Source organism: Lagenorhynchus albirostris, chromosome 1 (assembly GCF_949774975.1).
Source record: "Lagenorhynchus albirostris chromosome 1, mLagAlb1.1, whole genome shotgun sequence".
Lineage (NCBI taxonomy): Eukaryota > Metazoa > Chordata > Mammalia > Artiodactyla > Delphinidae > Lagenorhynchus > Lagenorhynchus albirostris.
The window spans coordinates 76,561,984-76,572,956 of record NC_083095.1 but is presented as its reverse complement, the minus strand read 5'-3'; the positions used below and the strand labels follow the sequence as shown (position 1 = coordinate 76,572,956).

General features: G+C 44.2%; 1 protein-coding gene across 1 annotated transcript; it reads right to left on the bottom strand.

The window, feature by feature from the left end:
* Window positions 1-268: 268 nt before the first annotated feature.
* On the bottom strand, window positions 269-792 carry RNASE12 (ribonuclease A family member 12 (inactive)). Its single transcript, XM_060164294.1, is given in 2 exon segments — window positions 269-345; window positions 348-792. Coding segments are annotated over 2 exon segments (522 nt in total).
* Between the last annotated feature and the right edge of the window lie 10,181 nt (window positions 793-10,973).

Below are 10,973 nucleotides of genomic sequence, written 5' to 3'. Positions count from 1 at the left end.
AGTCCTGTGTAGGATTCACCCTTGGCTCTCATCAAATGAAAAAGGACAAGGAATTAAAACACATGCAGAGTTTATGGTTTAATTCGGTAGATTTTCTTTTATTAAAGCAGAATAAAAAGATCCCAGCTCAACAATACTGAAAGGATAAATGCATTTCACCCAAGGCATGACCCCACGTCCACAACTCAGGTGCGCCTCAGGGAGAACCAGCATCAGTGCCTCTGCGAGAGGAGACGAGAGGGCGGCCGGCTCAGACGCTGGTCTCAGGTTATTCATCATATCTCTGGATATTAGCTGGCCCCATGTCATCACAAGTGACGACAATAAACCCCTCTGTGGGGGAATGTGGTATCTGCAGGCGGGATATCTGGTGCCTTCAATGAGCTTTTTGCAGACTGTCATTTTGAACTTGGTCTCACTCTGGAAGCAGAGAAGGGTGGAATGGTTTTGGCAAGCCACCTTCCTGAGAGAATTGCAAACACTGTTGATATTTCGAGGCCTCTCATGGACGAAGACGTGCTCCTTTTTGCAGGTGTTGTTGGCTTCCTTGATGAGTCTTCGTATGATCATGTGGTTGCAGTACCTTACAGGAACGTCACTCTGAGGGTAGTCCACGTGCAACTGCTCTAAGGTTGCCGCCATTGCTTCCTCATCCAGCTCATTTTCCCAGAATAGAAGCAGCAGGAAAAGTATCACCAGGGGTATGAGGTCCTTCACATCTTTTGCTCTAACTCCTATAGAGTAAGAGGAGACAGAAAATATCAGGGGGTAATCAGATTCCTCCAGCACCATCCCCTGACTTTGCTCCCCTAGCCTTTGATATTTTATTTCCTTCTCTCTGTTGGTGAAAATCATGCTAACCCTGCAAGGTCCAGCTGGAGGTCCAGCTCCCCAAGAAAGCCGTTTCTGACCATTTCAGCTCTCAGAGTTTGGCACTGAACTGTTCTCTAACTTTTCCTGTTGTTTTGTGTTTGTTGGCCTCCACAGCTCCTTGACAGTCAGTATCTCATCTCCTATTTCTCCTGAATCCCTCAGAATGTTTAACATGGAGCAGAACATACAGAAGGTATTAAAAGCACCCTTGTCTGATTGTTTTATTCGTATTGCTGAATGACTTTCTTTCCCATGATTGTTTTAACCTTGATCCCACCAAATTCAATATGCTTTTAGCGCTTTCTATTAATCTGTTCTTCCCAGTTCCTTCCTAATCTCTCCCTCTGTCAGTCCTACTTGGTTCTGTGCTACATCCTCTCACCTTTCCTTTTTGCTGTAACTCTCACAGGTAACATATCCTTGTGATCATGGATCCAAGAAAGTCCTTTGTGTCTCACTGTTCCCAGACAATAACTGGTAGGGTGCAAGCTGTGTGTGGGGAGGCCAAGGGGAAAAGCAGAAAGGGAGGAGCCTGTAGGAGGGGAGTGTGCTTGGCTGCCAGCGGGAAGAGAAGTTACTTTCAGAGGGACAGTTGGGTAAGGCAGGTCCTGAATGTGTCCTCACTAAACAAGCGTTGACATTTCAAAACATTTATTATAGTCCTGAGGTGTGCCAGATGCGGTACGGTTTATTTTCCAGATTTTCATCGGTCCTTACTACAAACCTGTGAAGTAGCTGTTAGCTCCATTTCATTAATGAAGAAATGAGTTGCAGAAAGTTTCAGGTAGAGATGTGAGATGGCAAGAGTAATAAAAATCTCACTTTCTCAATGCTTAACCCTTGGACTCCAGTTTCAGCAAGTTTCATTCCCACGTGGTGTCCAGGACAGGGCAGAAACAATTCCCTGACGTTAACATTAGTCTTGATAAAGCCCCGGACTCCTGGCAAGTATGGCAATGGTTTCCAATCTCTGCTGAACATTGGCATCTCCGAGGCATTTTTTAATGCCACCTTGAGGCATTCTGCTTTAATTAGTGTTGGGTAAGACCTGGGAGCTGAGATTATTAAAAGCTTTCCCAGTGACTCTAATACGCAGCAAAATTTGAGAGCCACTGAATTATAGTATACTTGGGAGACCTACATGGAAAATTAGTAGATGAGGGCTTGGTAAAAGATAGTGAGTGGCTCAAGGTATTGAAACAATAGAATTCTTTTTGTTGCCAACATCTCCCAGTCTTTGATATAGGCATGGAAAAAATGGACTTAATTGTACTATTTCTTGCTCTGAAATGATTTCTTTTTTGGAAAGACAGCTACATAGCCTCCTTTGTATGTATCTGTGTCTTTCTAATTGTCAACTAGAAAGCTATTTGGGGGTTAAAACTTGTCTGGGAAAGACAGAGAATCCTAGAAAAGACTTCAAAGAATGTGTCTCTTTGTATGCAACAAAAACAAAAGCATAATTCAAGACCATGAAAATGAACAAGCAGGAGGTGATTATTTACTTTCCAGAAACTTTCATTCTGGTTGTCCTTTCACAATTCAAACTGCTCTGTTATGGATACGTGTTGCAAAAATGCCACAAGGGTATAAGTGCATAGTTACTAACTGTTGACAAATTTTTCAATTAACAGATTTTGATTTGCACACCATCTTGCAAAAACATTTCCATTGTATAAAAAGAACTCTTTCTACCTATTGTGACATGTTCAATATTTCCTTCCAGGACTTCCAAGCAACCAAATTACAGATGTTATACTAAGTTTACAGGCAAGGAATCAACCCTTGTTACAAAATTTATCCTCAACTGAGGCAACTCGACCTACCTCTACATTTCAGAGTTTTACCCTCCTGAAATAGAGCTGTTTAATAGTGCTGGCAGCCTCGGAGAAAACATTTGTAATGCCTAAAACCAACTAAGGATTAACATCTAGAGATAAGGATTTCCTCCATATCAACAATAAAAAGACACAAAAACTCCAGAGGAGAAAAGATTGTCAAAAGTTATAAAAAGTCAATTTCAGAAGAGGAAGCGAAAATGGATGACGAAAAATGCTTAACTTCGTTAGTAATCAGATAAATGGAAATTAACATAACCAAAAGATACCGATTTATAAACATTGGATTATCAACAATTAGAAAATCTAATATCAAGTGCTGGAAAACATGTTACAGGGCAGGAGAATTGGTGTAGTGATATTGGAAACTAATCTGGAAGTATTTGGCAAAATTATAAATGGGTATAATCTGAGACTTTGTAAGCCTGTCCCGGGCATAGACTCCAACATAGTTCTTCCAGATGGAGTACGTGCAGGGATGTTCATCATGGCATAACTGGTGGCAGAAAAGAGCTAAAGGTAACTGAAATGTCCCTCATGAAGGGGATGGACAGGTAAACATGTGTTACGTACATAAAATAAAATAGTATAAAACAGCTTCAAATAGCTAGCTTTACAAATAGCAACAGGCTATTTGGTGTGGTGTGAAAAAAAGAAACAATGAAAATCATTTCCAGTTGATTTAAATTGAAAACACGCATGCTCCAAAATAATATAAAAAATTTTCCAAGGACATACAATATTTAAGTAGGATGGAAGAACGTGGATTAAATACTCTAAGACAGATGCCCATGAGGATGAGAGAAATAGAAGCAGGGATAAGGAATAAAAAGGGAAAATAATAAAATTGAATAAAACAAAAGAGAGGCCTAGCATGGGCCATAAACAGAATATGATCAACTCAGTTCTGCACACCTGAAGAGGGAAGGGAGGAAAGAAGAAAAGAGGGAAAGAAGGAAGGAAGGGGATGGAGGGGAAAGAGGAGGAAGAGGTGGAGAAGGGGAGGAAGAGGTGGAGAAGGGGAGGAAGAAACTGGGCCTATTATCAGATGACTGCATTTGACCTAAAGTTCCCACCACCCTCCCTTTGCTAAGCCTCAAGTCACCCTCAGGAGACTGCAGGAGGCAGGTAGTGGCTGGAGACAAATATTTGTGCCAGGATGTAAAACAACATTAGTAATTCCCCTCACCACTCATTTTGTCAAATTAATAAGCTCTCCTCCAGGACTGCTAGAAACCGACCCAGCTCCAGTATTGTCTGAGACTAGGCAACGGCCTCAAAGGGACCGCAAAGGAAGCGAACACTCACTCTGGATGCCTTCAGCTGCCACGTATGATGTTCGAGCATGTTGAGGCCACCAGTGGAGAGAACACATGGAGGGAGAGAAATTCTCAAAGAGCTCCGGCTGCTTCAGTGCCTTCAGAAAACTGTGGAGGTTATTCTGTCCTACAGAGGTGGTTGGCTACCCTTGCAAGACTTCTACGGTTGCCCCATGCCATGCTCACCTTAAAGTCACGCAGCAGATTGTAGTTTCCCCAAAATGGCCACAAAATATTTTCTATCCCACAGCCTCTTCCAGAGCCTTACCACTCCCTTAGCAAGAGGTAGAGTCTCTGTCCTTTCCTGAGAACCTGGGTGGGCCTCTGTTTGCTCCCACTTACACAGCATGGCATGACCTCTGAGCCGCGGTCACACAGCTTCCACTGGGCTGTGGTTCTCCTAGGACGTTGCCTCTGGGGGTCGCGTAGAAAGAAGTCTGACTGTGTCGAGGCCACACAGGGAGAAGCCACAGAGAGAGAGAGATGCCCAGAATGCTCCACGTGTTTCAGCTCCCCGTGAATAAAACCACACGCGAGGCCTCGAGCGAGAACTGCCCAGTTGAGCTCAACCTCCAGATTCAGGAGCAAATGAGTGTTGTTATCGTTTTCGGCCACCATTTGGGGGTCATCTGTAAAGCAGCCATAGACAACCAGACTAGAGGGCTCACCACTCTGACACATCTCCCCAGGCAAATCCAATTCCACCGCGTTTTAGCAAATAATAGATACCACGGACGTTTTCTTGGTTATAGAGTACGGGTTGTCTCGCAAACAAGACAAAACTCGTTTTTAAAATCTCCATCTGCGGTAAAACCCCCCAAGTTCCTTTTCAACTCCCCCAGCTTTCTCCATCTCTGCCCTGAGAGCCTCCCTTCTCCATGGTGCCAGCTCCTCTGTGTCTCCTGGATTCCACCTGCCCCTCTGTGCCCCCTACCTTCCCATCAATCACCCTGTGACCGAAGAAAGACCCTTCCTGAGCATCGAGTCACTTAAAAACTGAGTGAAGTATTGTAAGTAACTAGTATTTTGCTACCCAGCTGGTATAGATCTTATTCTACAAACTCGGGCAAGAACATTGGCTTCACCTTATTGCTTCTATATCAAATTAAAACGAATTCTAGGTCTTTTGCCCTACTAATCTGGGGAGAAGTTCAACTTGGTCATTATTACAGTTTCCCTTTCCTCCCCAGGGACCCAGGGGGATCTGGAAGGATACTGTCCTTGCTCCTTCCCACTATGGAACCTGTATTAGGCAACAGCACTAACTGGGGGACAAACATTCTAATTAGCTTCCCTTATAAAAACTCCTCGAGTACAGGGTTCAGATTCAGGATCTCGATTCATGGTTGTACTAAGACTCGATTTCCTCAGTAATGACTCTATGGGATTTTTGTCACCTACTGTAAGGAACTTTCATCATTCACATGTTATTCCATTCAACGCATATTTATTGAACACCTACCTATGCCAGACACTATTCTAGACCCTTGGGACACATCAGCGAAAAGATAAAGATCCCTATCCCCCAACTGACTCTAAATCAATCCCTGACTATGAAAGTTGATAATTAAAATATAAGAATTGCACATTTGTTCTGCCTAGCCCATAGGAACTATATTTCAGGGTAACCAAAGAGCTTTCATGTGGTAAGGGAAAGTTCTTCTTTAGAGAAGAATAATAACTAATAGATATGAAAAGAATGATAAAATTTTTAAAAGTCGCCATTTTATAATCATTTATGAAATTATTAAGTCAGGCAAAATGTATTTGGTAGGTCGTAAAACCATTAGGAGAGAGGCTTATGGGAAACTTTGCAATGGAAGAGCTGGATGCCACCACCTAGGTATTCAGAGAAGTGAAGAGCTAGTTATTATGTGCCTTTTAATATGATGCCATAGGAAGTACACAGCATTGTTCAGGAAGTATCCTTGCCAAACAATTGAATCTAAATTAATTAAGCCCTAGATTTAACTTCCAGTGTATAGGAAATAAAGGGAAATGAGGCACATGTTAAATAATGCCTCAAGGAGGCAATAAAACAAATCCAGATGGTGAGACATTCTGCAAGATACCCAACAAGTTTTTCAATTGGTAAGTGGCACGGAAACAAAGAGGGAGAAACTGTTATAGATGAAAAGAATCTTCAGATTTGGAATCTTACTGGAATTTATTATTATTTTTTTTTTGGCGGTACGCGGGCCTCTCACTGTTGTGGCCTCTCACGTTGCGGAGCACAGGCTCTGGCCGCGCAGGCTCAGCGGCCAGGGCACACGGGCCCAGCCGCTCCGCAACATGTGGGATCTTCCCGGACCGGGGCACGAACCCGTGTCCCCTGCATCGGCAGGTGGGCTCTCAACCACTGCGCCACCAGGGAAACCCCCAGCACCACTCTTAAGACAGAAGTTTGGAAGTACCTCTGGGTTGAGATCTGCTCTCCTTCCTCCCTGTTCAGTTTCAATAAGAAGCCCCCCAAACTATCTTCATCTACTACCCTGGTGTGGACAACAGTCAGAAGATAGATAGCTCAAGCTTCTTTCTAACCTTGGAAGTGGAGTTTGCCCATGAGGAAATTCATGCTGTTTCCCACAAACTCTCAGGCATTCGATGTAAGCCCATGTATCAAGAAATATCTCTGACTGCTGTGCAAAGGGCATGGGACTTTATCCGTTCCTCCAGGAATCCTTCTTTGAATTAACAACCTCCATCTTCTCCTTGAGTCTCCATATGAAGCCTTCCTTCAAGCTTCCTGTACACAACTTAGCATTAGTGAGTACTGTGTGGTAATGGCAAAGGGTGTATTTGGCCTCCTGTCCCCTGTGCCATTGTGTCACTGGAGAGCCAGAACGATGTACTTGCTTGCACTAGCACACTGCCTGGTACTCACAGGAGATCAAAAAAGGGTAAAGGGTTTTAGATCTTTTTCTTTTGCCACTAACTAGCTGTGTGATCTTGGGAAAGCCCTGTCACTTCTCAGAGTCCCAGTTCCTTTATCTCTAAAATGGAGGTGGTAGAAAAGAATGAAGGAAGAATTTGACTATCTACCTTTCTGCTGTCACAAATGAAGGCTTTGAACTACATTTAAATGACCTCAGTGACTATCCTCTTAAGATGACGATTCTCTGGCTACCACTTCTATTTCCCCCCACCTCCCTAAATCAGAGAGACACCTCCCTAAATCAAAAACACTAACTATTGCAAAAAAAAAAAAAAAAAAAGGCAGGAAGCATCCCTGTTCTGGGGGAGTTGATTGGCTACCCTTGGCACCTGCAGAGCTGTTGGCTAGACAAGATGTTAATAGCAAGAGTCATGCAATACCTTCACAAGGCGCTCTGGGCGCTCTTCCAGCTGCCCTCCCACTACCTCCCTGTCTCTGTCCAGGTGAGGTAGACAGACTGGAGCTTGCATATATCCAAGAACGAGCTGCTCCTGATTTGGGCAGGACATGTTCTGAATCAGAGGCTGTCATCAACCTCAGCCTTGCAGGTACAGCCCCAGGCTATTCACACAGGAGGAGGGAGGTCCTGTACTCCCTTGGGGGCAAACCAAGCCTTTTCTGTGTGTGTGTGTGTGTGTGTGTGTGTGTGTGTGATTTTACTTGTATTCCACAAATGACAGCCACCAGGTGATAGGCCAGGAGAGGTCAGGTTGAAGGGAGGTTGACGTAACCATATCAAACAGCTGCTTGGTAGGCCCTTCAGTTTCCCACTTCTGAGAATGCTTTGATCATAGCATACCTGGCTTCTTATGTGTGTCCCCAGGCTGAGCCCTCAACAGTTTCCTTTGAATCCTCATCGAGTAAGGAGCATTAACCCAGCTTTCCCCTACAGCACCTCCAAGCACATTCACGGCTGTCCTGCCATTCCCAGCTCTGCTCTCCTCTTGGGGGCCAGTTCCAGCTTCCCTGAAAATCAGATAAGATTCCTTGAAAGCAGATGAATGAATGATGGCTAATCAGCAAATAATCACCAAGGCCCTAAAGAACCCAGATGCAATAAAAATAAGCAAACAGGGCTTCCCTGGTGGCGCAGTGGTTGAGAGTCCGCCTGCTGATGCAGGGGACACGGGTTCGTGCCCCAGTCCAGGAAGATCCCACATGCCGCGGAGCGGCTGGGCCCGTGAGCCATGGCCGCTGAGCCTGCGCGTCTGGAGCCTGTGCTCCGCTAACGGGAGAGGCCACAGCAGTGAGAGGCCCGCGTACTGCAAAAAAAAAAAAAAAAAAAGCAAACAATCAAAACCAAAAATAAAACCCACCACCAACAAAAAAACACCCTTCCTTTTCAGAAGTCTCCAGCTAGAACAAAATGAGCAGTGGTCTGGGAGTCATGAAAGCGAGGTTCCTATCTTCATACCGACTTTGCCACTAACTAGCTCTGTGACCCTGACCTGCATTCCACGGGCCTCACTGACCTCCTTTGAAGTGGCTCTGGGAGCTGGCAGAGTTGGTGGAATGCACAAGATAAAAACAGAGAACAATTTTAGAGTGGATAACACACATTCGGTCGTAACCTTCCCTGATGCAGGGCTCTGTGCTTGCTTATTAGAAAGCTGAAATGGGGGTCCCCATGGCTTTTTGTGCAAACCCTACTATATCACAGTAATCTTTGTAAAACACAAATCTAGTTCTGTGCCTGTGCTCTCCACCCACACACCCACCTAAACGGTGTCAATAGCTTTTCATAAATCTTTTTTTTTTCCATAAGTCTTAAAATAATGACCACAGTCCCTACCGCTGCCTACCAGGCCTTGCAAGGGAGCCTCACCCAAACCACCCTTCCTCTCTCTGTCTATCTCCTTACACTCCCCTTTTCAGTCCCCTGAACTCATCAGGCTTCCTCCCAACTTAAGGTTTTAACACCTAGTTTCCTCATTATGTTCCTTACTCCATTCACCCCTCCCCATTCTACCTGCTTAAATCCTGTGTGTGCCTCCTTTCCTTAGACAAGCCTTCCCAGAAACCCCAGGGGAAGTGAACAGCCTCTGTTTTGCTTGCGTCACACTCTGTACTTTTCCTTTGCGGCCCTTATCACTAGCATAATAAATTAACTGTATTTCTTGGTTTTTGAAAAACTATTTGATTGTTTCATGAGGGCAGAAACCACATCTGTCTGGTTCCCTGAAGTAATCTCTGCTCCAAGCATAGTGCCTGGAATACAACAAATGTTCAACAAATGTTTGCTCAAAAAATACTCTTTATATACTGATTGAATGGAAGAATCCGTGAGTAAATGTCCTAAAAGAACTAGATTTTATTCTTTAACCATAGTATCGAAAAGCTATCCTTTGCAAAACTTAACAATCCTTTTTGATACTTTTGGTGGGACCCTGTAGCACCATATGGACATAAGATCAGAAAGATCAATAAAAGGAAAGAAAAATGTTGATTCACTTCTACTTGAAGACTTTAAATCTGTGATTGTCACTCTTAACTCTCACCTTTAGCTGTTGAAAGCAACTCAAGGGTTTTGCTAGTGGATGCTAGCTTTGTTTTCTGCTTTCCCTCTATAGCCATGGGATGCCATCTACTTTGATAAGTAGTTCAGCTTAATCCCATGAACACCACCTCCCTGGACAATAACACAGCTCTCTCCGCTATAAGTTCCACCTGCCTATAATGCACATGGAAGGATCAGCAAAAAGTAATGAGGTCCCTAGGAATGAATTTTTAATCTGCAAGACCTTAAAGGTGGTAATTACCCGTGGTAATATTTGGTTTGTCCACAAGGGGGCAGATTTCAACTTGCAGTCATAGCTCCTGAGAGCAGCAGAGACACTTTGCCTATTCACATGTACTTTGTGACCATCAACAGCTTTTCACCCCATTTCATATACTCCTGCCAGCATTCTCCCCACATGTGAGCAATGTCTCCTTAGGACTCATACTCAGAGTGACCCCTCATCACAAAACCTGGTCAAGTGAAGTTGATGAAGTCCTGCTGGGTTATACACCTCCTTCCCTAACCTTTTTCCTCTCCTCCGCAGTCTCCCTTTCATGGACTTTTGTTCCTCATCTTGTTAAGTCACTTGTCTTACACACTCTTACAGAATGGCTAAATGCAACCCTACAGAGTGACCTCAAAACACTATCTGGTTCAGAATTTGCCCAAAGCCATGGAAGCCTGAAGCAGCCCTGTACTTCAGCATCTCTGCCTGGAGAAAGCTTGCAACAGAAGTCAACGGTGCTGATGCGCGATTTACAGCTGCGAGAGCCTACTTTGTGCCTTTCTTTATGTCCGGTTGGGAGACCTTTTCAACCCTTCTGTAAAGCATTCACAGGTCCATACTGTGGCCGAGAAGGAGAGCTGCTAGAGGATATATTTCAGGCATGGCCCTCCCTCAGCCTTTCCCAGAGGGTGGCACACACAGTGGATAACCCACACTGCAAGAGCCCTCTATTCAAGTCCCCGATACCTCCATGCTCCTTATGCCCTTCTGTGTCCAGGATCCGGGATTCCTTTTTGATTTAATATAGTTCACATAGAGAATTCCCTGACTTCCAGTGGTTAGGACTCTGCTCTGTGGCAATAAATAAATAAATAAGTAAAATAAAACAATTCACACAATTCATTAAACAAATATTTATTGAGTATTTATTAGGTGTTAAGAACTGTTCCAGCCTCTGAACAGGAGGCTTTGGCAGTAAAAACAACAACAACAACAACAATGTCCTGTTCTTGCGGAGCTTCCATTCTAGTGGTTGGGGAGGGAGAATTCAACAAAGCGGGAGCAGCAGCAGAAGTCAGGTGGTGGTACGTGCAAAGAAGAAAATTAAAGTAGAGAAGGGGGAGTAGAGAGCAAAGGGGTGCTATTTCATGCACAGTGGTCAGAGCCATGCAGATATGAAGCGGATAAGATTCAAAGCAGAGAGAAGAGCATGTGCAAAGTTACTGAGGTGGGAATCTCTGAGGAGTACTAGAGGCTAATGTAGTGGGAAGACAGCTGACAA